Below are 22434 nucleotides of genomic sequence, written 5' to 3'. Positions count from 1 at the left end.
GACGCCGCGCGGCTCCGACAAACCCGTCGCGTTGAGGTGAAAACAGAGCTGCCTCGCCCAAGGGTTACACTAATGGCGATACGGTTAAAGTTACCGAAAGCTTCAGCACAGACAGATTCACGCCACTTGAGTAAACGCTGAAAACGCCCCGAGAGGCTCCAGTCGGCAGGAACAGCCCCCTTGGCCATTCCAGGTGTTCACAGAGGTGCCAGAGCCTGAAATCCCCCATCACCTCTGGAGGAAGGAATCTTCCCCCTAGACACACTGATGCTGTGATGCAGTGTGAACTCCAAGGGAGAAATTAAGAGAAATACAAAAAAAAAAAAAAAAAAAAAAAAAAAAAAAAAAACCATAAAGTTTTCCCCTCCACTCTGACACTAATCTGCATTTTAGCTTCCCACCAGGTTCAGCTGTAACGCTGCTTACCTCCAAGACACATTGGTGGGAACAGCAAGGCAAGCGGGAACCTCCCGAAGATAAAACAGGCTTTGTGTCCTAAGTGTTATTTAGTAAAATGTATCCCTTTTCTGCTTGGCATTTAACTTAATTGCATAAAAATAGGCATGGCAATGAAATAGGAGGCACTTCCTTTAACAGCTTGTTACTTAATGACGTCAAAGGGCAGCGCCTCTGAAATTCATACCCCGCTGCCAGTTAATGAAGGTCTTAACATGAAAGCCCATCCAAAGAGCAGAACCAAGCTGCTGACAGGAACAGGAACGGTGCAAATATGCTGGGATCTGAGATCACTAGCACATACACATAGCACAGCAGGCAGTAATGGTTATTAATTATTTAAGAGAAGAACATACGAGCACCAGCATAAGCTCAAAAAATATGCAGAAGCATCACTCTGGGATCCTCCAGTTGGATTAATGTTAATTAGCACAGTACATGAGTCTGAGGGAAAGAACCAAAAGCATCTTATGGTAACTAAAATTAAGCCATCATTTGCATCTTTGCAATAGCATGGGCCGAACATCATTTAATTGCCTAACTCTGCTGCTCTAATTTAGCTGGCTGACAGTACAACAGCATATATCAATTGTACATAGCAGGAATTTAGCACCCTGCATTGACTTCGAACAGCTTTTTTAGCAGAACATACAAGGCTTTCCCTACCCTTGGACGATTCGACATTTATTTTCTTAAAACACCAAGTCCAGTTCAACTTCTGTGCCCACCTTAGTTGGCTGCCCTCAAGTTTACTGAGATGGGCAGATCTTTTACTATGGAACAAGGTGCCATCTCACCCCATGCTTCCATCACCAAAGCACGCGATGGACCCTCGAGATATCTTTACTCCTAGCTCTGCAACAGGTTGAGCGTGTGGTTCTGCTCTTAAGCGACCACACAGGCCTTCACAAAGAGGCAGAAGAGGCAAGTTAACTGCTCTTGCCCAAATTACTTGCCCAATAGTCATCCTACTTGCCCCATACACAAAGCAGGAATGGAAAAATCTTATCAGCAGCTTCCTTTTCAAATAACATTTACAGTTAGGGCTTTTTGGAATGGGTAATGCTTTCTGCCTTTTCATAAAATTTGGGAAGGCAAATCTGGCCTCGCCCACAGAATCTTGCTATAATGACGGCATTTGATCACAGTCTGATCTTTGCCCATCTAAATTAAGTGATATCTTTCTAAGAGCAAAAGGAACACAACACTAAAGAGATTCTGTTGAGGACCATTGTAATAGGAATTTTGCAAATGTCTGCAGTACAGAAAGCATGGAAAAAAATCCCGAAATATTTTCAAAACTATAAAAAAAAAACTTCTCCTGAGAACTGCAAGGAAGATTTCCATACTTTGGACAATAACTTACTATGATGTGAGAGGTCTGAGAGATTTCATTTACATATTAATGCTTCAAGCAGGTTGGGAAGTGGAAAAGGAGAGTTACTTAGCACCAGTAATGAGCAGAAAGGAAAAGAAGGCAGCTACAGTCCCCATGGACTGTTTTGTTTTCAGTAATTTTAGACTAATAATGTCTTTTAATAAGCTCCTCTCAGCTGTAAAGCTGCAGTCAGTCTTTGTCAGAGAAGATAATACTGTCCCAGACAGCAAAGTAGTTCTAATAATCTGGACAAAGAACACCATCTAAATAAAAGCTTCTTAAAAAGAATAGAAGGGAGAAAGGAGTTCCATCTGTGAAAACCATGAATTGTATTGTCTACGCTATGCCCTTTTGTTTCTAAAATAGTAGTTTCAAAAGGATAACTATTAAAGCAAAATATATTCTCAAAACATATTTACTGGTTTATTTTATTCCAGTCACATTTAGCAATTGGATGAGCTTGTTTATTTACAGGGTACCTATGCTCTATCAATGCAATCTAAATTACAACTAATAATACTTATTTTTTGTTTACACTCTGTTACAGACTTGTGATTATTAGTGATTATTAGTTGGCTGTGGGCTATTTTTTAGATAGTATTTCCACTCCACTCACACAGTTTCATGGCAGCTGCCACTGAAGCTGTCGTCTGGGTTAGAAAAAAGAAGAAAAAAAAAAAAAGCTAAGATAGATGTGCTGTAGGTGCCATCCTGGTGATGTGAAATGATGTCTCCAAGCAGCTACACTGTGTAAAAGAACCTGGCATTTACGCACTAGTTTCAGACAAACCATTTCCTCCAAACCATAAAGAAGTGCCAAGCTTTTCACCTCCACTTTTCAGGGGGAAGAGATACACTGCTAACAGCTAGCAAGACTACAGAAGTATCTTTTATTTCCATCCATGCTCTTTTCTCTAGCTAACTGTAAAATCAGATGGGCAAGAGGTAGCAATATGAACTCAAAACTCAACAACATGGGATTTCAAAACCTCTTAAAAACTGGTATTATTTGGAATTTTAACTTCCCCATGGAACACAAACCCTCCTTTCTCCACACACACACCATCACCACCTCATAATTAGTTTGGGCCACACTTGCTCCAAAGACCTTCATTTCATTTACTGTGTAGATCAACCATGTAATGAGACCTTCCCCCTCTTTTCTAAGCTGTTTCTATGTGCAAACTATTTCATGCTATCTCCAAAATCTTAGGAAAAACACAGTAGCTTGTAGTTATACATCCAGAGCAAGAGTAAGAGGTCACAGAAAGGGCTTTTTCTTGCCATTTCCTAGCAATTCCCTGTCATTTCAATATAGAAGGTTAAATTACTCCAGAAGTCTCCCAACAGGGCTTCCATTGTTTGTCAATCAAGACTGGAATACAATAGCACTTATTCATGTGCAGAGCAAACAAGCTGACAAGGGCCAACGATCCGTATGCAGCCTCATTTTGGATGTTCTGCAAATAGTTTACAAAAAGATGGCATTTTAAATAAACTAGGCCAGTTTTTAAAAGCCGCAGTCTATTCCTATTTAGTAGAAAGTTCCTATTTAGTCCTATCTATTCAGTAGAAAGTCCAGAAAAATTCAAAATTAAGACAGCTTGAGAGCAACTTTAAAAAAATCACCCCCAATACAGCTAATCAGTTAGGATCATTTCTGAAATAAAAAGTTCTACTTGATAAAGCCACATGCAAAAAGATGATATTTTAATAGTTAGAGAAATACACGTTTGGAAAAGTTGAAAACGGCTAATTCTTTTCAAAGATAATCATACTAAAGTTTTGTTTTTAGAGTACCACTTAGCATTTAGCCTCAGAGATTATGTTACTGAGGGGCAGAGACACCAGCGTTCCAAAGTGCACTTGAAGTCTGTTTACTTCATATCTTCTGGTTAAGAACCCAAAAGTTTTAGGGCTTGTTTTTTTGTTTTTTTCAATATCTTAGAAAAACAGTTACAATATGACAGAAGTCCAATATTCCTGACAACTGGAGAGATTCAAGCTCCATGCACCTCTTCATTGTTTTGCCTTTTCTACTTCAAAACTTGCTAGAGCAAAGACCTTGTCTCCTGATCCTATGGAAGGAAAAAAAAAATCAGCATTTATTAATAAAAACTGTGTTTCACATTTTTATGATAGAATTTAGATCAAAACAATAGCAACAAAAACAACAACCTACCCAAATCAAACTTGAGCATATTCCCCAAAATAAAAAGAGGGGCCATATATGGGATTGGACTGAAACTACCCATATAAAGGGCTTCTAAAGGAGAATTTTTTTCAACATCTGTCTTGCAATCCGAAAAAAAAAAATGAGCATTGGAAGGTACACAACTTGGCCAGTTCATTTGTACCCTGACCTAGTATTACACATTCCTGTCATTCACAGTTCCTTCATTACAGTTCTAACTGCAACGCTATATTGAACCGCTGGGCTCATTTAATGCCTCTTACAAACATATTTTTGGTCTTCCCAACATGATTAGACCTATGACAATCATGGCAAGAAAAGTGATTTAAAAGTCTATTTTGACAATGTGCCAGTAATTGCAGAGTTCTCTGCAGACAGTAGAGAAAAAGACATTCACTGGATTTATTTGGTGCATTATTTTTTCTTATTCACAATGTATCAATTATAAAAAAAAAAAAAGAAAAATGCATATCAAAATTGGATATAATTGATTTTTTGGTCATATTTTCTCCTTCACAGTGGGATCAGAGGCATTTTTATCTATCAGCATTCAATAAAGAAAAGCAACTGGAAGTTAAAGAGAAGGAAAACTTACCAAGGTCAGTGGAGACTCTCTCAAATTGGCTCAGGGCTGCACCAGCATTTGCTGACAAGAAAGCCTCATCATCTGGAGTCAGCTAAATCAAAGGAGCCGTAACTGTGAACTTGGTACCTTAACTGTGCATGTTCCCACCTCTAAAGATCTATATCAGCATGTACATAAAATACATCAGGTTGGAGAGCTTAGAATTTTGCCATTTTCAAAGGATGGCTTTACCTAACATACTAAAAGACAAAGTAAAAAAAGCAAGTTTTGCCCCCTCCCACTGAACTTCTTCCTCAGTTATGGCAGTTGTCCAGAAAGGATAGGATAAACAAGATCAGACATGCCTCTAAACTCATCATTTCCAAGCTGACATCAAGTAGTAATTTTTCACAAGAAGGTCACCATTCACCTCTGTACCAAAACTATGCAAAGGATGTCAACTTCATTTCGGTCATGTTTGTCTACCCAGTAAATAGCTAAGATGAACATTCACTTCACCTGCTGAGGAATGTGGCAACACGCAGTCACTAGCAGCTTTGACCACGCTAAAAGTCAATGACCTAGGAATTCTCCTCTCCCTTTATAGTGCTGTGAACCAATAGCCACATTTATACATGTATATTTGGCTTTTATGTAGGTGCTCTGATGCTTTGTGATAGATGCCCATAAAATATTTACAATAACGAACCAGTAACCTACATTTGGAAGATTCAGATTCAAAGCTAAGACTCATTGCAGTAGCTTCGGATGTATATCCTTATTAGAGCAAAGGAATAGGTGTGTCAAAACATCTCTGCATCCTTATTAGAGCAAAGAAATAGGTGTGTCAAAATATCTCTGTATCCTAATAGTACCCCTAACAGTCAAGTCTCCTATCTTCCACCACATACTCCAAGGATACTCCTTTTACCTTCTTCTGTCCACCATCCTGTGACCCATCTGCTAACCCACCGGCGCTCTTGGTACACTACAAGTTTTACAGAACTCCTCCAAAACAAATGAATCAACATATATTGGCAAAGATCAGCAACAAGGCTTCTTCATTATTGGTACCTTACTACTAAAAGAAATATCTAGCTTAAATTATATGCTGTGCTTTACAAGCAAGCACCAACTTAACCTTCGCAGTACTGTACAGACAAACATGTAATATTTACCCTATTTTTTTCACATTTAAAACCATGTGAAACTACTGTCTTAGTAACATACTTCAAAGAGGAGTTGCTGGTAATTTTAAAAGATAAATTAACTATGTGAAAAAATAGTGAAGTGTTTGTCTGAAATGATCCAAGGAATTCATACTATGGGATTAGATATTGTCAGGCATTCAGTTCACAACCTTAACTAGCCTTTTGAGTTATTTCTTCAAAACATTCTTTTCTTGGACAGTCAGACAATAAAAAAGGAGAGCACTTGTTAATATCATTTAATTGGAATGTAATCCCTTTATATACTGCACTTGATATTTTCCAAGACTCTGTCTCATTTCACAGAGAAATTTAAGTACAGAGCTCCCCGATAATCCATTTTCTTTATATTCCATCAACAACAACAAAAGTAACTTCCCTTCCTCCCTCTTGTGGCAAAAGTCAGGCATTGTTCTGCACCCTGTGTACTCATCAGGGAAAAATATCAGTAGTTCATTCATCTTCCCATTTTTTTGTCTTAAACCAGATCTAGGAAGTACTTTCCAGAAGCAGGTTAAAGACCCACATGTATCAAAAGTCTTGGATTGCCCCTGACTACTGGATGGGCTGGAGTTAACCAGGAAATTAATTGTGTTACAGCTTCTATAAACTGGTACAGTTTGATGTTATTTATGTGTGATACTCAGATGGTCCACCAAAGTGGGCATTTAAAAACAGCAATAGCTTTATTTATTATGGAGCACAAGTCAGACAGTAACCTATGTTTATAAACACATCAGAAAGCTCACCACTAAAACGTAGAAATATCTATGTAACAAAAGCAAGCTACAGGGCATTGAATTTATCACTTGCCCATTCTCTTTTAATAACTTAAAATTCTTCCTCCACATATATATATAAATTTCCATTCACATAGCTCTCATGCCAACACCTTACCTTCTCACCAAGCTTCCTGAGGGCAGTCAGGATTTCTACTTTCTGCTGTGTGTAGAGGTCCCGTGCCAATTTCCCAACCATTAGGTCTCGGTCCATCTTTATACCAGAAAAAAAGTTGAATTATACAAGCTATCCATTAGTCACATACAGCGACAGCACGACCAGTGCAACAACACAGAAATACCACCAATAAACATGGAACCCATAGAAGTAAGAGTCACTTATGATTTAAAAGATGGTTGTAAAGCTATAAACTGTTTTTTATGCCACTCCATGATCCTCAGAACATGAGGAAAAAAATTGTTTCACTTTTTATGCAATTGAATTCAGTTTAGATTTCTAAGATATGAGTGCATTCCTTTCCACAATTCAATAATCATGTCTTCACATTTTTTATTTGCAGTTATACTCGTTTGGCCATCTCTTGATTGGATTTTTGGTTTGAGGCGGCAAGAAAATAGAAGCTAAGGAATTCACATTCCTGTCTTCATTACTTCAATGAGCATTTCAAAATTTGCATTTGCATTTCTTTCCTGATACTACTACCACCAAGTTTTCTGACACACTTAGTGCTTTCCATCCAATCATCACAAATTTAATTAGTTTACTTAAAATAAGCATAGTTACGGCAGAAAAGAAATCTTCACCTCTGCCAACTTTGTCCTTAATTGTCTTGGTTGTTTCTTTGCAAACATTCTAATTACTTCCGGAGTTTTAAATGCCTGGCTGATGGCTGCTTGTATTGCCTGCAAGAACAAGAATAACCACAACTAATAGAAGGCATAAACCCACAGCTACATGACAAGGTTAATAAAGGCCAGAGTCATTTGTATTCTTGGTATCATTTGATACAATTGCACAACCACAGAAGCAACATGGAAAAATATATGATGTTTATGCAAGGCTTAAGAAATCAACTAATTAGTATACTTCATGGAAAACAAAACAAAGACAAGGTAAAACTTTTAACTAGACTCAAAGCCTTAATTTCTAATTATTTCCAACATCTTCCCAATAGTGACACAAGTGGATGTGCTATACTATCTTTAGCCATTTTAATGCCCACATTGACAACTGCAATTCTTCCAAGGGCCAGTAGAATGAATTTTTTTAAGATATCAATCAGTATCCTATTGCTGGAAATCCTATAGGGAGTATCAAAATTACCTCTCTTCACATACTATTTTCTAATATTAAAGACCTGATATTTTCATGCCCTACAGTGTCTCACATTTTTCTACAGTATTATGACTACGACTCTTCAGTTTATTTTTCCTTTGAAATGAAGAGTGTTAACCACATTCTTCTACGTAGACATACAATATTAAAAACCTTAGATATGAAGATCTAAATTTCACACGTGCCTGCTTAAGAATTATAATGAACCCCTTGCATCTATTTTCTATTTCTTCAAGTCCACATACAATATGAACTACTTTTAGTAAAATAACAAAGATCTGAGTAAGAATCGTCCTTACCAGCTGCATGCCACTGAGCTCATCCACGAGAGTCATATCTCCAGACATGATCTTCTTCAGGGAGTCATTGATCTCACTCAGCTGTTCTAGAGTTTCTTTTTTGGTCTCTTCATACTCATCTGCATCTAGTTCCTCTCTGAAGGCCAACAAGACACATAAATTCATTGAGTTAAACGTGAGATAAAACATAGGAAAAAAAAACAAAAGTCAGGGAGTATCGGGAAGTGTGCCGATTGGTTCCAATACCAATAAAAACACATCACTTCAGATTATTTTGCTACAAGAAAATCTATAATTATATAGTATGTAAAACTCTCTAATTTAAAGAAAAAGTAAAACACACACAACAGCTATTCATTGCTTTTAATAAAGGAATTGTGAATTGTATAGTTGAAGAGTCACACAGAAATGTAAAATTATCAAGAAAACAGTAACCAATATTTCTGCTATCACTTTCCTCAAGATGATTACAAGTAAAATGATCTTAATAAATTGTTTTTTAAATAATAAAACAAAAAACAGAAAAGCCCACAAAAGTGTGAAAGGGACATCATTTTCCTCTCCAAACCAACTATGAAAAGTATTCACATTTAAGAGGGCAAGATTTATTTTTATTACCTGCATTCTTCCAAATCTTGAAGCTGTTGCATTAACCTATCCAACTGCTCTTCCAAATTCTGCTTAAGCTTACTGGTTTCTGTTGTTCCCCTTGAAGCCATTTTCAGTTTTCACATTAATTTTTTAAGTTGTTACATGACACTCCTAAGAGAAAAAAAAATACTTTATTACTGTGTATCAATTCCCCAAGATACATTTTTAAATATTCCACAAATCAATAAAATGATGCAGTGTCTTGATGACCCAATACCCAACGAAAATATCTTAAGATACCAGCAAGAAAAGCACAGAAATATGAACCTGAATCTAGAGCATTGTCGCAGTTTACCTAACTCAAACAGCCACAGCATTTAAAGATGAAACACGTTTGGGATCAAGCAGCAACTACTGAAATCTCCAGGCCCTGCTTTGCGCAACAGAAGACTGTTCTCTTCACCTGCCCCTTGGAAAGGTACTTAACAGGGACAACCATCCAGATTCAACACTATGCAACATAATAACCTTCAGTAAAGTAATTGGATGCAAAAATGTTAATAGCATAGAAGAAATTTTACTTCTTGAGATAACAGAGGCAAGACGGGTCACGCAAACAAGGGACGCAGTCGACAGGACGCTGCCTAGCAATCCCGCAGCAGCTCAACAGCAAGCCCGTAACGAATGCCGCTAAGGACAAGAGTCGTTAGTCCAGGGAAGACACACAAGGAAACACGAGGGGCTCCTCCCGCTTTGAAAAGGCCGGCGGGATCCGCGGGAGCGCCGGCGGGGGGAGAAACGAGGGCGGGATCCTGAGCACCCTGGGCGGCGGGGAAGCCGCGGGGCAGGCTCCAGCAGGGCGGGCAGCGCCCCCCGGGACGGGACGGGACGGGACGGAACGGGACGGGACCCCCGGGGGCCGCCTCACCTGCGCAGGCAGCGGCGGGCAGCGCGAGGGGGGACCGTGCCGCGGACGGACCCGCGCCGCTTCCGGCGGGCGGCGGCCAATGGGAGCGCGGCTCGGCGCGCGCCGCCCAATGCGGTCCCCTCGGCGCGGAGGCGGCGGCGGCGCGGCCGGTAAGCGCGGGCGGGCGGGCGCGGGGCTCGCGGCGGGACCGGCTCCGGCTCCGGCTCCGGCTCCGGCTCCGGCTCCGGCCCCAGGACCGGCCCGGCCGGGCGAGGGCGCCCCGCAAACCCGGCGCTCGGGGACGGCTGTCCGCACGGGAACGGCTCCAACAGAGAGGCGCAGCCCCCTGTAGCGAGAGCTGACCGAAGCCCACCCGCTCGAGGACCGAAGTTACTGATCATGTAAACTACCTTAGGATCATCATTATTAAACTAAGTTCAGGATTATGTTATAGGGGTTCGCCACCGAGTCGGAAAAGCTACCAGAAAGCCCGTTTCTCGGGGTGTCTCATCCCGCACCAGTCCGGGGGAGGTGGCGGCGGCTCTTGAGGTGCTCGTAGACGGTTCTGCGTTGAGCTCGGCTCGGGAGGGCCCTCGTGGGGCCCTTGCACCTGGAATGGGGAAACCGCAGCGCTTCTGCCCTCGCTGAGGAGTTACGGAACCATCTCCGAAACCCACGTCTGCCGCACAAGCGGGCTTCCCATTAGCAGAAGTCCCAAACATCTAGAAATGAAGTTGTGTGTCCTGCTATCTTTAAAAAAAATATTTTAGAATTCAGAAGTGGCTTGGTATTATATGAGAAAGGCATTACTTTAGCATACAGAAAAATGCTGAGAGGATTTTTACGTGTTTATCAACAGGTAAACACGTGGCTGTGTTGCTGAGGACAGTCTTTGTGTTTTAAATTTATGGCCATTTCCTTCATGCTGATTTCGTTTAGATAGCACTGCAGTAGCTTATCTGGCAAGTGAGAAAGGCATCTTTAATTCAGGCTAGACTACTCTCTCCAGGATATAATAGTGTAAGGTATAAGTGGTAGAAAGTTTGCTCAGCTGCAGCAACTTCTGTCCTGCCTTAAGTTAACATTGGCACACCAGCTTTGACCAGGTGCGTTTTCCAGGTTCCAAAGAATTTAATACATCAAAAATTATTTAGAAATAGATTTAAATGTTACTGTGAAATAAATAGGAGTTAAGTTTCTTGAAATCAAATAGCTGTAATGAGTACCACAAGGGAGCTCCTGGAAGCTTTTAATAGTATTTACAATTGCAGTTTAATAATGGAAAACTTGGGAGCCAAATTCAACAAATAGCACTACACAGAGGATGTCAATGTGATAGGAGACTGAGGCTATCTCAAGCTGTTAACGTTTTGTTTAGAATTACTTCTTAATCTGTATGCAGATGCAAATAGTGAAAAGGGGAGTTTATGATGCAGTTTAAAAGCTGCCTGTTTATAACAGAATGAAAAATGAGCTGCCATGATGAGAAGGGACATTTGACTTTAATTCCAGAAAAGGCATAATATATTTTCATCTTAAAGCTTTGTTATTTTTGCTTTTATTTTTAGATCAAAAAAGAAAAATCAACCCTTTACAAATTTGTGGCATGACTCACTCTCTTTAGAGACTGGGGCTTTATGCATTACAAAAGCAAATCCAACTCCTTCCCCCTCCTGTTCCCATAGTAACTCTTCTAGCTGGTGCTGCTTTAAGACTGCATTTCAAGCAGCACCAACCCTTCAAATCCTGAAATAGTGACTAGTCAGTGGCAATAAAGAATATATTACAAGTTTGTGAAGCCGTGGAAAGCACGAAGTACTAACGCTTGCAAAATATACCTCATCGGAAGTCTCATGGGAATGCCTTCTATTTGAGATCTATTTGATGTTAGTTCTCTCTATTTGATGTTAGTTGATGTTACAAGATTGAGCTGTGACAGCATCTCGTGCTGTGGCTGTTGCAAGCATCACCCAGTCTCTTTGTTAAGGAGACAGAATTCGAGGGTGACCTTGGGGGAGTTTTACAAGCAGTGATGTTGCTGTAGAAACAACAGCCACCTCTTCAGTGCTCTGCACAGAAGCCTCGGACATCTCACATGCAGCAACGACAGAAGAATGGCTCACAACATATTCTAGTTTTTATCTGTTTCTTCAGGGCCAGACCAGGAGAAGCCATTTTAGCAAGCCAGAATATTCACATGGAGAAGAATATTGAGAAGCAAAAATACATGTAAGGTAGCTGAAATGATGAGTTGTAAAATTTCCTTAGTTTTAACAACTCTTAAACATATCTCCAGAAACTTAAATTGAAAATAGGAATGATGATAATGTCTTTTAAAAAAATCAAGCTTTTAACTGCAGCTTTTAAAGCTTTTTTTTTTTTTTAAAAATCACTTTTCCTATCAGGTTTACTGCTATACTGCTTACTTTCCACGACACACAGTAGTGTGATGATTTTCACACTCGGTCATAGCACTGTCTTCCTATATAACCACAGCAATTGTCGTGAATTATCCTTCCTGCAATGTAATACCACCATTATTGCACCTGCTTGCCCTGTACATTCTATCCAGGAGTAACCAGACCAAACTAGAGGCAGTCGTTTAAATGAGTTAAAAATTGGACAATGCAGTATCACATAAACAGTGACAGGCCAGATATTGACGTAAGAAAGACACAGAATTCATTTAAAGTCATCTGCTTATTTGGGGAAAGAATAAGTAAGAATAACTATTTTTTTTAATTGCCTTTTTTCCCCTTGTAGTTGCTGGTAACTTTAGCACCAACATTCAGTACTTCACTCTCTAGCAGTGAGTGATGGCCATGGAAGATCCTGACAAGAAGACTGAAGTAGTCCTGCTGGCCTGTGGGTCCTTCAATCCCATCACCAACATGCATCTAAGGCTATTTGAGCTGGCTAAAGATTACCTTCATGAAACAGGTAGCATGATGACTTACAGCATTTTAAACAGCTATGATTTGTAAACACTGAGATGTTAAATGAATACAGTGGCAGCAGTATGCTGTACTTTTCCACTTGGTTGGTTGTCAGAGCTAACACTGTTTTTTTATTTTTTAGAGACTAAGGTGGATAAAGGGTATGTAATAGTTGACATGCAATACTGAGGAAGTAACATCTGTTCAACCACTTCTCATGTTCTTTTGTGATATGGTTTTTTCCACAGGAAAATACAAAGTAATTAAAGGAATCATTTCACCAGTAGGTGACGCATATAAGAAGAAAGGTCTCATCAGTGCCGATCACCGAGTAACTATGGCAAAACTAGCTACAAAAACCTCAGACTGGGTAGAAGTGGATGACTGGGAAAGCTGCCAGAGTGAGTGGTTGGAAACACTCAAAGTTTTAAGGTATTCTTCAGTCAAATCTTTAAAAGTCTCAAGAACCTATAGAAGGATGAAGAATGGCGTAGTAGTTTAAAAAAAAACAAAACAGAATATCAGGTTAATTGCAAATTATATGAATAGACTCAGTGAAGTCAGATGTGATATTTGCATGAGCATTATGAACGAAAGATTGCAAGATTAGCCCTGAACATACAAAAAACCTGAATCTGAACTGCACACATTTTAAGATCGTGTACATTTTCTTAGGCTTTATGCAACTTCTGTGCTGAAGAAAATAAGCTGTTAATGGAAAAGACACTAGAGTAAGATGGAAATATGCTGCACAACCTTCCTTCTTTTGATTTTAATTATGCTCTGCTGCCCATATATATTTTTAAAGCTTGGCATGAGAATTTTCTATGTGAATGTTTAACTTTTTTTATTCTCATCCCACAAGTTTCTATAATTTCAATATTGCTACACTTACGTATTTTTAAGGATGTTTCAGTCATTTCTTCCCTATGGTTCTTTTACTTTTTAATTGAGTTCTAATTAAGAAGGAAAAAAACAAAACAGACCTTGTAGTTGTTGCTTCGAAGTACTTCTAGTTTGACCACCTTATAACCCAGGGCTTACAAGTCACTGAGCAGATCAGTTCTTGGATGGGTAGTGTGTAAAAGTACTGCAGGAGGAAATGATAAGAGATTATTTAGTAGGCAGTGCTCTTTTATATTCTTTTGCATATTCTTTGTCTTTAAAATATCTAAAATAATCTTTTTTTCAGGTATCATCATGAAAAGCTTTCATCTTCTGATCCTACAAATAGTCTCGAGAATGCAATACCTTTAACAAAGGCAGGACGGAAGAGGAAACAGGAACCGAATAGGCATGGCCCTATTAAGAAGAAAAATCAGAGTCCAAATATAAAAAGTTAAGTCTGTTGGTCATTTAAATGCTTAAAAATACTTGTTATTTCCAGGGGATTGTGCTGTGTTATAAGTAAATCTTCTTTTGATGCTAATCCTTTGTTCTGACATCCATGGAAAAAGAAAATATTGACACAGCACAAAACGGTAGTCCTTGAAACTTTCCCAAATTTACCAAGTTTAATTGATAGTATTTTAAAATAAATGTGTTCGAACAAAAGACTAACAGCATTGGTCAGGTTTTTCCCATACTAAAGTGATAGATGTTTCACAGCGTTCTTACCACTCTATGACATTACTGGATGTCTCGCAGCATGCACAAGCTTGTTTCCATTACTTAAGGTGTTTTCTACCTGCATGTTTCTCTATATTCCATACAAGATGTGGAGAGAATAGACTCTGCCCCATAAAAGCTAGCTCATCTTCTGGAACTGTATGGAACATCTGATAAAGTTTTAATAGCATTTGTGTCCTTCCATACATCACAACTCTGGAACTGTCTAGATTTTCTTTGATGCTTGTGTGACTGATTCACCACAAGGCTAAATGAGCACATTACAGTTTATTTTCTAGTGGTTATGAGTGAAAGGGCTCCCCTAACTTGTTTTCAGAGGAATTCTGTATTAAGGCTAATAATTATAAATTCTGAATCTTTTTTTTTTTTTTTTTTTTTTTTTATTTCTCTGCATTGTTTCGCCTTAACCAAAGATACAGTGGTAGCTTAAAAATTAAATGTTCCCATTTAGTGAGCTAAAGTCTGGTAAGCTAAACCAAGCCCTATTTCTCACTCCTTTTTCTTTTTAAGGTGTCCCACAGGTTAAACTGCTTTGTGGAAGTGACATCCTGGAATCTTTTGGGGTCCCCAATCTGTGGAAGTTGGAGGACATCACTGAAATTGTGGAAAATTACGGCCTCGTATGCATCAGTAGGGCTGGAAACAGTGTTCAGAAATTCATCTATGAATCTGACATTTTGTGGAGACATAGGAATAATATTCATCTAGTGGAAGAATGGATCACAAATGATATTTCCTCCACCAAGATTAGGAGAGCACTGCGGAGAGGCCAGAGTATTCGTTACCTAGTGCCTGATGCAGTTCAAGCATACATAGAAAAACATAATCTGTATAGTCCAGAGAGTGAAGATAGGAATGCTGGAGTTGTCCTGGCTCCCTTACAGAAACATGCAAGTGATTCCCAGAACTAACGGGGATTATACAGCTTTTACTCTTTCTGCTGTCCAAGGGCTGCAGTTCAGCGCAGAAAAATATTTGATATTTTCTAGTAAATAGAAGGCTAATTCTAGTAAGTGTTCAGTTGCTGCTGAGTAGGCTAGGTGCAAGAATTGGACCTACACCATCTGTTTGCTTTCCTTTTTTTTTTTTTTTTTTAATCCAGCAACAAGTTTGATTTTTGAATCTAAACATTTTGTCATGCTTCAGTGAACTAAATGGAAGAAGTGACCCTAGCATAAAAAAATTACAGGTTATTAAAAAGAATTACAAATTATAAATTATAAATTATTGAAAATATTCTGATTAGTTTGACTGCTCAAACTGTTATTTGTAAAGTACTAAAACCAAATACTTTGTATGTATTACAGTACCATAAGTAACAGACAAAGCCTTTTTAAACCATTTCAAAATGTACCAGTTAATGATAGCAAACCAGTATAACTCAGTTTTTTTAAGTTGGCAGCATATGATGGTTCTCATAAATTATTTGGCTCTATGCTGGAAGGGGATACATTTCTCCTGACTGAACTGATCCCAGATAAGTCATGCTTTCAGTTGCCTGCATTTCAGCTATACAGCCTGTTTGTCTGCCATCATGCAGTTTTCTCCCAGAAATGCTGTACTTGAACCTCAGCACTGTTTCTCATGAAAAAAAAAAGAGAGGACAAGAGCTGCTTCTTTGTCAGCTGCTATCTTGAAGGCTGACAAGAATAGAGAGCAAGAAAACATTCACAGCACTTAAGTCAGCTTCTGAATAAACATATCAGATTTTCCAAATGAAAGTGCACCCTAATTGTGTGGTCACTTTTCAGAATAAACTGCACTTTAAATTTATTCTTGTAATGATGATGGTGGTGTGTGTTGCTGCACTTTGCATAATTCTAGAGAAACAGTGCATATGGAACAGGATGTTTTATAGAGCTTTGCTCTCCAGACAAGTTATATATCACTGGATTTTAATGTAGTTATGTGTGATGGGTCTTTCAAGAAAATAAATTGCATGTAATATGCTAATTTAACAGTCATCCTATTATTAACCACATCTGATGTCTGATGGTTGCATGATTCGTAAGTGGGTAGAATGATAGCAGTAGCATTTTGCCTATATAAAACAAACTGCTGTTCAGAAATATAAACTGAATGATGAATATGGATCTTTTATTTTAACAATGGGATCTAGAGATTTGCCTGTTACAACTCCAGAAATAAATACATACTGTTTATCTATTGTTCCAATTAGTTTTAAGTAGCAGTTTGAAAATCAGCCCCATGACTTTTTAAAAAATGTTAAGATAAATAAAACTTTCAAGAGTAGACTAGATTTAAGGGAGAAACCATATGTAAGGTTTTCAGATAATAGAGTTAACTGAACTTACTTATTAAAGGGATCTATAATTATAATGCATTCCCAGATGTTCTACAAGCAGAAGTCAGGCAGCAATGTTTTACATCATTGTATTTGGTTCTACTGTATTGGGGCCCCTACACTGTACATTTTATTCAAACTCAATATGTTTTACAAATAGTAGTAGCAATCACTTCATGTACTGCTGTAATGAGGCTGCATCTTCCGCAGAGCATGTTAAATGTTTGGTATTGCACAGAAAAGAAGATGGACAAAAATTCTTTCCATGGAAGGAAAAGCCTGGTAAGGGAGAATGAAATAACCATCCTAGAATGCGGCCAGAGCACTTGGCAGTTCTTACAAAACATTCTATAGACAGTTTTTTGATTTACCTTTGAAATAGTAACTCATCCAGGTCTTAGAGAGGTACCAATAGATAGGTCTTAGTTTGAGATTTAGTACAGCTATACAGAAAGAAACACTCTACCCTAAACAATCTGCATAACTTTATGTATGATGTTCATCCCCAATGACGAGTTATAACCCACCTTTTGCACAAGACTTAACCGAGTACTGACTTTGTTTCACTTGAAAAAGTCAGCAGTATTGCAACAGTGATCTTTTACTTCGCATCATAACTCTGTAATAAAGAAATATGGGTGAAATGTTACTATTTGAGTCCAAGGGGAACCATAATTTTTCTGTGCCATTCCTAATTCAGTGTAGAGAATAACATCCATTGCAAACAGGAAACATGCTTTGACGTTCTAATTTCCTACCCACATGATTATGCGAGTCATATAGGCTAAACTGTCAGCTCAAAAAATGCAGCCAAAGTTCAGAGAAATTTGATTTTCTTTTAAAAATAATATTCTTTTAAAAATAATATCACTCAATTCAGCATAAACTGATTTTGATAACAAGTCAGTATATAGGTAAATGAAGTAGAGAGGAGTTTCCTCATTCAAGATTTAGAATACCAACTTTTTATTATAGTAGCAGTATAGCTGAATGCAAAACTGTAGTACAACTGACGTACGCATTAATATCACATCAAACCACTTAAAATTTGGAATTATGTTAATACTCAAAACATGGGCAACTGCAAAGTATTGTTTTCCAGGTTTTACAGTTGAGGAAACTGAAGTACAAAGTTATCTAGCTGTCCTGTACTTAACACCCCTATGGTGCCTAGTTTTTTTCAGCTTTATTAGGTTAGTATTCACTTGTTAAAACAAAATGCACATTTTGCAAAACATAAATACAGGACCGCAAGAGACTGGACAATTCCATGTATTATAAAGGAAATTAAACCTCACTTCCACATTCCTTATATGTTCTTTCTCTCACTCGTATTCCTTTCCTCATATATCCATGTACATTTTAACAGCCAAGAGCTGTCTGTTAAAACACATCATCGATTTACATGGGGGAGTTCTCTTCTTCACCAACTGTGCAGATTTCAGATCCTAAAGCCCCACACCTCATATACACTGCAATGACAAAATCTGTGATTCCCCTTACAATTTACAAGACAGAACAAAAAGTTTAAACTACTTCTCTGCTTCACACTGCGGCCCCTGGGTTAATAACATTTGCTCCACACAAAGATTTCAGAAACTGTGAACTTTTGCCTCCAACCCAGCTGAAGCTGATCTACAAATACCCTGTCACCTACTGGCTCAGCAACAATAACCCCCCTCTCCATCCAAAAGTCATTCAATTGTAATCCCACCCACAGTCTTTCTCATATAAGGCCTAGTTAAAAACGTGCCCTTTAATTCTTGCTTTTTGGTCAGAAATTGCCTGTATCTTCTTTTCACAGTCTGGCAATGCCTGTGGATTTCAGTGGAACCTGGATCCTTACCAGCAATGACAACTTTGAGGGTTACATGCTGGCCTTAGGTACGTGAAAATACTTGATTCTAATCTTCTTTTCTATTTGCTTAAGAGTTCTGAATTTTAGAGGAATCTGTATCCTTACTGTAAGGACCTTTGCTTATGGTAAGCATATGATAGAATTATACAGCACTCTGTGGTCCAAGTGTTCTCGTAGCTTTCAGGAATTTCTCTACCTAGTGTTTGCTGTGGCCAAACTTAGAGATGGCTTCCCTTAAATGGGGTAGTGTTCTCCCTGCCCACTCAATCCTACTCATTTTCTCTTTTGAGCATATTGTTATAGAAGCCTAAGCCTAAAGTTGAGTAAACAATAACCTCCCGGACACCCCTGCAAAAAAAAATTACTAGCTATCTGTCACTTCTAGGCGTTTGTCTTAGGGGAATCTATCTTGAAGCAGCTCACAAAATGCATCTCTCGTTGCGACCTGCGTGGGGCTGCTTAGCAGCTCCTCTGAATGAACATTTTGTAGAGCCCTTGAAACTAACCTCTTACCTTGCTCCAATCTTGGTACTTGATAGCTTCCCTGTGCAAAGCTAATTATAAAGCTGTGACATTAGGTAATCCTATACACTGCCTTCCTCTCCGCACTCCCTACAATCCTTTTCTGCCATTTCAACATGTCCAGGCTACTAACTAGTGGTCTCTCATTAGTTATGGCATACACTAGAGTGCAATCTACTCTTTTTTGGCCATATCTGTGCCAAAAGGATGGCCTACTTAATCTGCCTAGCCAATATCCTTAGCATATTGAATGAACTCTCCCTCTCCCTTTCTCATGCTGCTATTTTATGTCAGAGCAAAAAATGGCTGTTCTTAAATCATCTTTTAGGGTTAATGAATACTCTAATCATCTCAGCTTAAAATACATAATAATTTTCAATGCTGAACTACTCATTCTCAAGACTTTTTTTTTGAACTCTTAAATTATGTGCTGATTCTGAAGTAAGAACACAAGGGAAAGGTGATTCTTTGCCAATTTATTACTAGGACTCAATTTCTTTTTAGCGTGAAATTGGGGAAAATTGTTCCTTAAAAGGCAAAGCAAATAATCCTTCTGATGACTTAAAACTGATTTTTACTTGCCTACTTCCACTTGTTTGCCAGTATATTTAATAAAACAAGAACCCAGATCAATACTGTGGATTTGGAGTGTGAAACTAGTCTGCCAGAGCACAACATGAAGAGCTTAGTAAACTACTCAGCCAAGAAATCACAAGTTTATGGTTGAGAGTGGCTCCTCCTAGGTGCCTCCTCTTTCAGTTCAGTAACTTAACCTCTGAGTTGGTAGTAGTTTGTATTTATAAGTATTTAAACAGGAAACATCAGCATAGTTGTATGGCTGTTGCCAAGGAGCTCGACCCTCTATGCTGAAATAAGACCACAGTTGAACTTTTAACTATATAAAGACATGGCAGGGATTCTGGCACTCCTCTAATGCAGTCAGTGACAAAGTCATCCTAGTGCAGCTTAAACCACATTATAACCCGTGTGGTCCAATCTGTGGCAGCTGAACACATTTTGTTAAAAAGACCTTATAAACACAGAATTCCTTCTCTGCTTGTCATATAAATTACATTTAAATCTAAATGATGACAAACAGCTAAATTGGCACGTCATCCCTCATTTTACCCATTTCACGTGCTTCCTAAAAAGGTAATGCTGAGTATGGTATTGGGATGCTATATAACTGTTACCAGTCAAATTGGTGCCCTATTCTTTTCAATAAAGAAATGTTCACTGAAGGAACGTCAGGAGCACTAATTTGAGCTCAGCATTACCAACATGCGGATTCTGTGAAAAAACATTATAGACAATCAGGCAATATTCTGAAAAATAGGATGTTTTCTAGTTGCACTTGAATGGTGTCAATAGCAAGTGCCAGGCCTTGAAAATAGAGGAATTCCTTTAGCAGTTTCAAGGGCTGCTTCTCATCAAAGTTTATGGTGCAGGGTACAAAGATTCCTTGTTATTTCATTTTATGTTTTTCATCTAATAAAGGTCAAGAATAGGTACTCACTGATCTCTGTAGCTAACAGTTAGGAGTCAGTCTGAGACCAGGCTCCCAGGGTGGTTGAGAAGGGGCTTTTTCCCTCTACCACCCTCAAAAAAAAAACTCTTCTAGAAATCTTGCATAGGAATTGTGCAACACTTGCATAAATGGCTTTCCAAAGTGTAAAATATTCATGAACATGCCTTAAAGTATGCAACACAGAGCAACTAAGAAAACTTGCATAGCTGTAAAACTAAGCTATTCTTAAGAAAACCTTCTAGAAGGAGTAAAGATAAGTCTTGGGTGTCAGAATGGCTGGTGACCAGTGCAACTTTCCTTTTTTTTTTTTTTTTCCCCCCCCTCCTCCTCCCTTCAAGGTATTGACTTTGCAACACGCAAGATAGCAAAAATGCTGAAGCCGCAGAAAGTAATCAAACAGGACGGTGACTCATTTTCTATCCATACTACTAGTACATTCAGAGATTACTCGCTCGAGTTCAAAATTGGAGAAGAGTTTGAAGAAGATAATAAAGGTCTGGATAACAGAAAATGTAAGGTAGGACTATATAAAAATCAAGAGGCCGTAATTAATCCTGATAATGAGCTGAAATTGCTTCCAATAGGCCCCTACCTCAGGGCTGCACTAAAAATGGCAAGTTACAGATAGGGAATATCACCTTTCCCCAGCAGTACCATTTAGGCCTCTTTATCCGGGAAGAAAAGACACTCTATATACTTCAGGACTCAGATACATAAAACATAAAGAAATGTGATTTTTGGGGTTTTTTTTTTTTTTTTTTTTTCTCTCTTGAACAGAGCCTAGTTACCTGGGATAACGACAAACTTGTCTGTGTTCAAATTGGTGAGAAGAAGAACAGAGGATGGACTCACTGGATTGAAGGAGATGACCTCCATCTGGTATTTACTTTGGTTCAGACTTGCACTCTTTCTGTCTTTATTTGAAAGAAATAAGATGTGGCTCACAGTCTGCGCAGGTTTTCTTCTAGCTCTCCACATACAAACAACAGTACACAGGGAGCACATTCTGCTTTGGTTTAGTTCACCTTTATTTTAAAAATTTTACTATCTTACTCTTCTGTCTTGGTGTTGTGTAATAAGTATCAAGCCTAACTTGTCAGCGTGATAGCCAATTAATTGCTAGTAGTCATGGAAAATGCTCTGAGTTTAGAAATGTATCTTTAGAAATGTATAGGACCTTTGATTACCAGATAAATATCTGCCCTGTCCTCTCTTTTTGTAGGAGCTTCATTGTGAGAATCAAGTATGTAAACAAGTATATAAGAGAGCTTGAATATTTGAGTAATGGCTCCTACCTGGAAAGACAGCTATACACAAAAGACCATGGATCATCACTTCCAGCTATGGATTCACAGACAAGAATTCTGATTCTTTGTACCTGTTAACCCAAACAGTCTGATGTTTCTGACTCAGGAAGTGTTTGCTGTTGCCAGCGTTGAATATGATTTGTTTTTTCTCCTCTAATAAACACTCAAAAATAAACTAATCTTAAATACCCGTTTTTCTGACTGAAAGATACAGGTAACACAATCTGGGTCTCTCTAAGTGAAAACAAGAAAACCTCCTAATCCAAAGACATAAGTCAACATCAAACCAAATGAGAGGTTTTATTTTAAAAAAACTCCAAAACTATAACATCTTTCTCTTCTGACCCTAGAGTAGTGTTTATGATGAGCATACTTGCTCATTGTCTACAAAGTTTTTACATAAAGTAATTGTCTACAAAGTTTTTACATAGAGTAATTATGTTATTTGATTACTGAAGTTAAGAAAATGCAATGTAAAATTTTGCAACAAATTCACACTATTACCAAAATAAGTGAGGCTCTGCTTATTGGAGGTAAACAGATCTTTACTTACCACAGTGATGAAAATGCATCTCTCTAATCATGTAGATTGCAGTCTGCAAAGTAAATGAACACCATAAGAACACTTCTAGTGTGAAAACAAAGCTTCTTTACTTGAGAATTAGTTGCATACTA

The 22434-nt window shown here is 38.4% G+C and overlaps 3 protein-coding genes and 1 long non-coding RNA gene across 8 annotated transcripts; 2 read left to right on the top strand and 2 right to left on the bottom strand.

The window, feature by feature from the left end:
- Positions 1–3295: 3295 nt before the first annotated feature.
- Positions 3296–8938, bottom strand: LZIC (leucine zipper and CTNNBIP1 domain containing). The gene is made up of 6 exons (XM_026053693.1): positions 8795–8938; positions 8177–8312; positions 7346–7444; positions 6699–6794; positions 4624–4705; positions 3296–3912 (listed from the first exon to the last, which is right to left on the bottom strand). The coding sequence occupies exons 1-6, from the start codon at positions 8893–8895 to the stop codon at positions 3854–3856; spliced, it is 573 nt and encodes a 190-aa protein (XP_025909478.1). The 5' UTR covers positions 8896–8938; the 3' UTR covers positions 3296–3853.
- A 1075-nt stretch (positions 8939–10013) lies between these two features.
- On the top strand, positions 10014–15654 carry NMNAT1 (nicotinamide nucleotide adenylyltransferase 1). Of its 3 annotated transcripts, none has more exons than XM_026053606.1 (5): positions 10014–10075; positions 12438–12614; positions 12859–13042; positions 13803–13948; positions 14750–15654. In XM_026053606.1, the coding sequence occupies exons 2-5, from the start codon at positions 12491–12493 to the stop codon at positions 15148–15150; spliced, it is 855 nt and encodes a 284-aa protein (XP_025909391.1). In that variant the 5' UTR covers positions 10014–10075; positions 12438–12490; the 3' UTR covers positions 15151–15654. The 3 variants fall into 3 exon arrangements, with proteins under 3 accessions (XP_025909391.1, XP_025909392.1, XP_025909393.1); XM_026053607.1 differs by lacking the exon at positions 10014–10075 and adding an exon at positions 11658–11903; XM_026053608.1 differs by lacking the exon at positions 10014–10075 and adding an exon at positions 11894–11908.
- LOC112959583 lies at positions 12980–22357 on the bottom strand. Its single transcript, XR_003251637.1, has 4 exons — positions 22313–22357; positions 17072–17163; positions 13597–13700; positions 12980–13078 (listed from the first exon to the last, which is right to left on the bottom strand). It is a non-coding gene; the product is annotated as an uncharacterized LOC112959583 (long non-coding RNA).
- On the top strand, positions 13934–21947 carry RBP7 (retinol binding protein 7). Of its 3 annotated transcripts, XM_026053610.1 has the most exons (6): positions 13934–13948; positions 14761–14859; positions 18349–18428; positions 20791–20969; positions 21230–21331; positions 21675–21947. In XM_026053610.1, exons 3-6 carry the CDS (start codon positions 18356–18358, stop codon positions 21723–21725), a joined length of 405 nt encoding a protein of 134 aa, XP_025909395.1. In that variant the 5' UTR covers positions 13934–13948; positions 14761–14859; positions 18349–18355; the 3' UTR covers positions 21726–21947. The 3 variants fall into 3 exon arrangements, with proteins under 3 accessions (XP_025909395.1, XP_025909396.1, XP_025909394.1); XM_026053611.1 differs by lacking the exons at positions 13934–13948; positions 14761–14859 and adding an exon at positions 15420–15428; XM_026053609.1 differs by lacking the exons at positions 13934–13948; positions 14761–14859 and adding an exon at positions 16321–16826.
- Positions 22358–22434: the final 77 nt, after the last annotated feature.

This window comes from Nothoprocta perdicaria, unplaced genomic scaffold (genome assembly GCF_003342845.1).
Source record: "Nothoprocta perdicaria isolate Ctin4 unplaced genomic scaffold, notPer1 scaffold_117, whole genome shotgun sequence".
Taxonomy (NCBI): Eukaryota; Metazoa; Chordata; class Aves; order Tinamiformes; family Tinamidae; genus Nothoprocta; species Nothoprocta perdicaria.
The sequence above is the reverse complement of the archived record's forward strand: the minus strand, read 5'-3'. Positions and strand labels throughout refer to the sequence as shown.

Bases quoted from the DNA above. Each gene is read 5' to 3' on its own strand.
- LZIC (XM_026053693.1), bottom strand. From the start codon at position 8,895: ATGGCTTCAAGGGGAACAACAGAAACCAGTAAGCTTAAGCAGAATTTG. The intron at 8,313-8,794 runs GTAATAAAAATA...GTTGGCCTTCAG, and splicing joins CAAGATTTGGAAGAATGCAG to AGAGGAACTAGATGCAGATG. The intron at 3,913-4,623 runs GTAAGTTTTCCT...TTCCTTCCATAG, and splicing joins GAGAGTCTCCACTGACCTTG to GATCAGGAGACAAGGTCTTT.
- NMNAT1 (XM_026053606.1), top strand. From the start codon at position 12,491: ATGGCCATGGAAGATCCTGACAAGAAGACTGAAGTAGTCCTGCTGGCC. The intron at 12,615-12,858 runs GTAGCATGATGA...TTTTTTCCACAG, and splicing joins AGATTACCTTCATGAAACAG to GAAAATACAAAGTAATTAAA. The intron at 13,043-13,802 runs GTATTCTTCAGT...TCTTTTTTTCAG, and splicing joins GAAACACTCAAAGTTTTAAG to GTATCATCATGAAAAGCTTT.
- RBP7 (XM_026053609.1), top strand. From the start codon at position 16,765: ATGTTTGGTATTGCACAGAAAAGAAGATGGACAAAAATTCTTTCCATG. The intron at 18,429-20,790 runs GTACGTGAAAAT...CCTCCCTTCAAG, and splicing joins GGGTTACATGCTGGCCTTAG to GTATTGACTTTGCAACACGC. The intron at 21,332-21,674 runs GTATTTACTTTG...CTCTTTTTGTAG, and splicing joins AAGGAGATGACCTCCATCTG to GAGCTTCATTGTGAGAATCA.